This window comes from Charadrius vociferus, unplaced genomic scaffold (assembly GCF_000708025.1).
Source record: "Charadrius vociferus isolate BGI_N301 unplaced genomic scaffold, ASM70802v2 scaffold15, whole genome shotgun sequence".
NCBI lineage: Eukaryota > Metazoa > Chordata > Aves > Charadriiformes > Charadriidae > Charadrius > Charadrius vociferus.
The window spans coordinates 4,892,317-4,895,646 of NW_009650064.1; the positions used below are offsets into that span (position 1 = coordinate 4,892,317).

The 3,330-nt window shown below is 42.9% G+C and overlaps 1 protein-coding gene across 1 annotated transcript; it reads right to left on the reverse strand.

Moving 5' to 3' along the window:
* Positions 1–1,140: 1,140 nt before the first annotated feature.
* On the reverse strand, positions 1,141–2,953 carry KCNS2 (potassium voltage-gated channel, delayed-rectifier, subfamily S, member 2). The gene has a single exon (XM_009891833.1). It carries the CDS (start codon positions 2,946–2,948, stop codon positions 1,491–1,493), a length of 1,458 nt encoding a protein of 485 aa, XP_009890135.1. The 5' UTR covers positions 2,949–2,953; the 3' UTR covers positions 1,141–1,490.
* Positions 2,954–3,330: the final 377 nt, after the last annotated feature.

The following is a 3,330-nucleotide window of genomic DNA, read 5'->3' on the forward strand; positions in this document are numbered from 1 at the left end:
ATCCCTAGAAGTACAAAGAAAGGGAAGCAGTGGCTTCTGCCTGTTGGCCACAAGTGTTTGATCTCCGTACAATTGTCTAAGGGAAGAGACTGAGCATCAAAAAATAAGTTTATGCAGATTCATGGTTACTCTTGAAAACCCAGATGATCTGCTGCCTCACTCCCTCATGTCTTTTTTTTTTTTTTTTTTAAAGAAACCAATGTACAGGCCAGCCATGGAAAGGATTTAAATCTACCACATCACAGAAGAAGGTAGGAGGATCTGCCCACAGTGAGTGCAGTATTAAGCTCTTTTTCCTTATCTGTTCCTTTCTTAGGCCCTTATACTCTTCCTTAGCTGTAAGTTGTGGGTTTCTTTCTGAGGGGAAATGTGACTTACAAGTTGTTTTTTTTTTTCTTAGAGTTTCCTTGGCAGAAAGCTTAATGGAGTTGTCTGCCATCAACACCTGCTTTCAAGCTTTCCTGTTAAAATTAGATTTTATATCTCAGCATCACATATGGCATCTTTATAATTAGTCTTTTTGCAGTATATGAATGTCAGTTCCTAAAATGCTGCTTGTACTGTTCGCGTCATTTCATTAAACAAATCCAAGTTTTTCATTGGAGCTTCTAATTGTTGAAAACCCACGTTTTTGTGTGCCTAATCTCAGAACCATTTTGGTGGACTGAAACACAGCATATCTTCAGCTTCACTGGAACTGAGCTGTGTGCAAATCACTTCTGGCAATGGGAACCTGAGATATCTTCGTGGGCCTCCATACCTAGAGTCACTTGTGGAAATGTAGTCTTTGAATATGCAGCTATCTGAAAACGAGGGGTGGGCTTCTTCAGAGGGCTCAGTACTGATCTAATCTTGGAAGCAGAGACAGGTCTATGCTTAGGAGCTTCTGAAATATTTTACCATATATAACATTCCAGAAAAAGAACACCCAGTTTTTTTGCACACGTCCTCAAGAGTAAGAAAATTTCCATTGAAATGTGAAGCCCAGAGGTGTTTTCAGCCATGTGACAATCAGAATTACTGGTCAGAAAGATGGGGAAGAGTGTTCCCGTGTCAGTGATTCACAGGTGATTGTTTTAAACTTGTAAAATGCATGGGATGTCCTATGCTAGTACAGATACCAGTATAGGTGATAGGTGATTTTTTCATTACTCCTGTCACAGCTGAGAATTTTTATTCCACTGGGGTGCGTTCATTTCTCTGCTCAGATGAGGAAATGCACAAAGTAACAGATCATCACTACACTGCTAGCACTAATGTCATGGGAATGGTAACATTTGTATGGAAAAGTCAGCATTTGGTACCTATGCAACAGGATGAAAATGTGCAAACTGTCACCTTGTAATAGAAATGTCTTCAGTTTCTCAAGTGCAAAGTTAGTGCAGTGTCAGCAACACTATCCTCTAGGAAAAAAGAAGACGACGATCAGGAAAACATTTATAAACATAGCTCTTGATAGCTCTCATGCAAACTGTGGTCAAACTTGTACACTAATGCAGTGAATCATTCAGGCTCAGCTCGCTGGGGGTACTCCTGCTCATATTGGTAAGACTGGCCATAAGGGATTTAACTTTATAAGCATAGTAGTCCCTTAAGTTGACTGACGGAACTTCTTTCATGCCATCACCAAAATCACAGCTTCTCATGGCACTCTCTAACTGCTTCTGACGCCTATAAAAGTGGGAGAATTTATTGAAGATCAGCGTAATGGGAAGCACTACCACTAGGATACCAGCTAGGATGCATGCAGATGCCGTCAACTTGCCAGCAGTGCTCCCTGGCACAACATCCCCGTAGCCAACTGTGGTCATGCTAACGGTAGCCCACCACCAACAAGCAGGGATGGTGGCTAACCCCTCATTGTCTTCTTTCTCAATGGTGTAAGCCACTACTGAGAAAATGGAGATGCCAACAGAGAGGTAAAGTAAAAGAAGCCCCACCTCTCTGTAGCTATACTTCAGGGTGGCTCCAAGAGACCTAAGACCTGTGGAGTGTCTAGCAAGCTTTAAGATGCGAAAGATCCTCATGAGTCTCAGGACTTGTGCAACTCTGCCTAAATTTGCTAAAGTCGGACTACTTTCCACCACCAAGTTGACAATTAAGGTAATATAAAATGGAAGGATAGACATTAGGTCAATCAAATTCAGGGCATGCTTGAAAAATTTTAAAAAGTCAGGAGCTACTGCAAATCTCGCCACCAGTTCAAAAGTGAACCATGCAATACCAAAATGTTCCACGATTTCAAAGCGAGGGTCTTCCTCGGGGTTCCCGTTGCTGTCAACAATCTGAAAGTCTGGGAGGCTGTTCAGGCACATGGTCACAATGGAGCCCAGCACCACCACTATTGAAAGGACACTGAAGATTCGGCTTAGGACTGAGTACCCAGGGTTATCCAAAGCGAGCCAGAGCTGCCTCCTGATGTTTCCAAAGGGTTGTTTGTCAAATTTAGAGGCATCATTGTAGAATGCCAAAATCTCATCAAAAGAAGATGTGGTACTTTCCTGGTCACTTTGTTCCTCCCATTTCTCTTGGTCTGGTTCCATTTTCCTCCCATGGTAGCTGTAACTGCAGCAGGAGTCTATAAAGAATTCATTGATTCCCCAGTATTCAATCTCCTGGCTGAAGGAAAACACGCAGAGTTCACCCATCACATGGAGCTTGCCGGTGTTATAAAAATGTAGCACATAAGGAAAGAGCTCAGGGTTCCTGTCAAAATAAAATTCATTCTTGGCGTCATCATAGTCATCGCAGAGCTCTAGTATTGACTCCTTTGAGTGGCAACTCAGCAGTTTGCCCAGCCTGGTCTCGGGGAACCTTAATAATGTGTTGGATCTCATCTTTTTCTTAAAGCCTCCAACGTTGATGCTGATCTCATTGTCTTCAAAATTCGCTTCCGATAAAGCCTTCAGACTCTGCCCTGTCATAGTGAGCTTCTTCCAAAGGTGCATAGGGAGTGAAAACCTAGGATGCAATTGCACAGAAGATTGGCAGAATGGCCAAATCCACAGCATGTTCACCTATTGATGCTCTTTCTTTTCCTTCCTTCCTTCCTTCCTTCCTTCCTTCCTTCCTTCCTTCCTTCCTTCCCTCCTTTTTTCTTTATTTTCCTTCCTTCCCTCCTTCCTTCCTTCCTTTTTTCTTTATTCGGGTTTCTTCCTTCCTTCCTCTTTCTTTCCTCTTTTTCTTTCTCTCTCTCTTTCCTTTCTTTCTCTCTTCTTTTTCCCTCTTCCTCTTCTTTTTCCCTCTTCCTCTTCCTCTTTCCGTCCTTTCCCCCTTTTTCTCCCTTTTGTCCTCTTTCCCCAGTTTTCCACCCCCCACCCCCCCCACCCC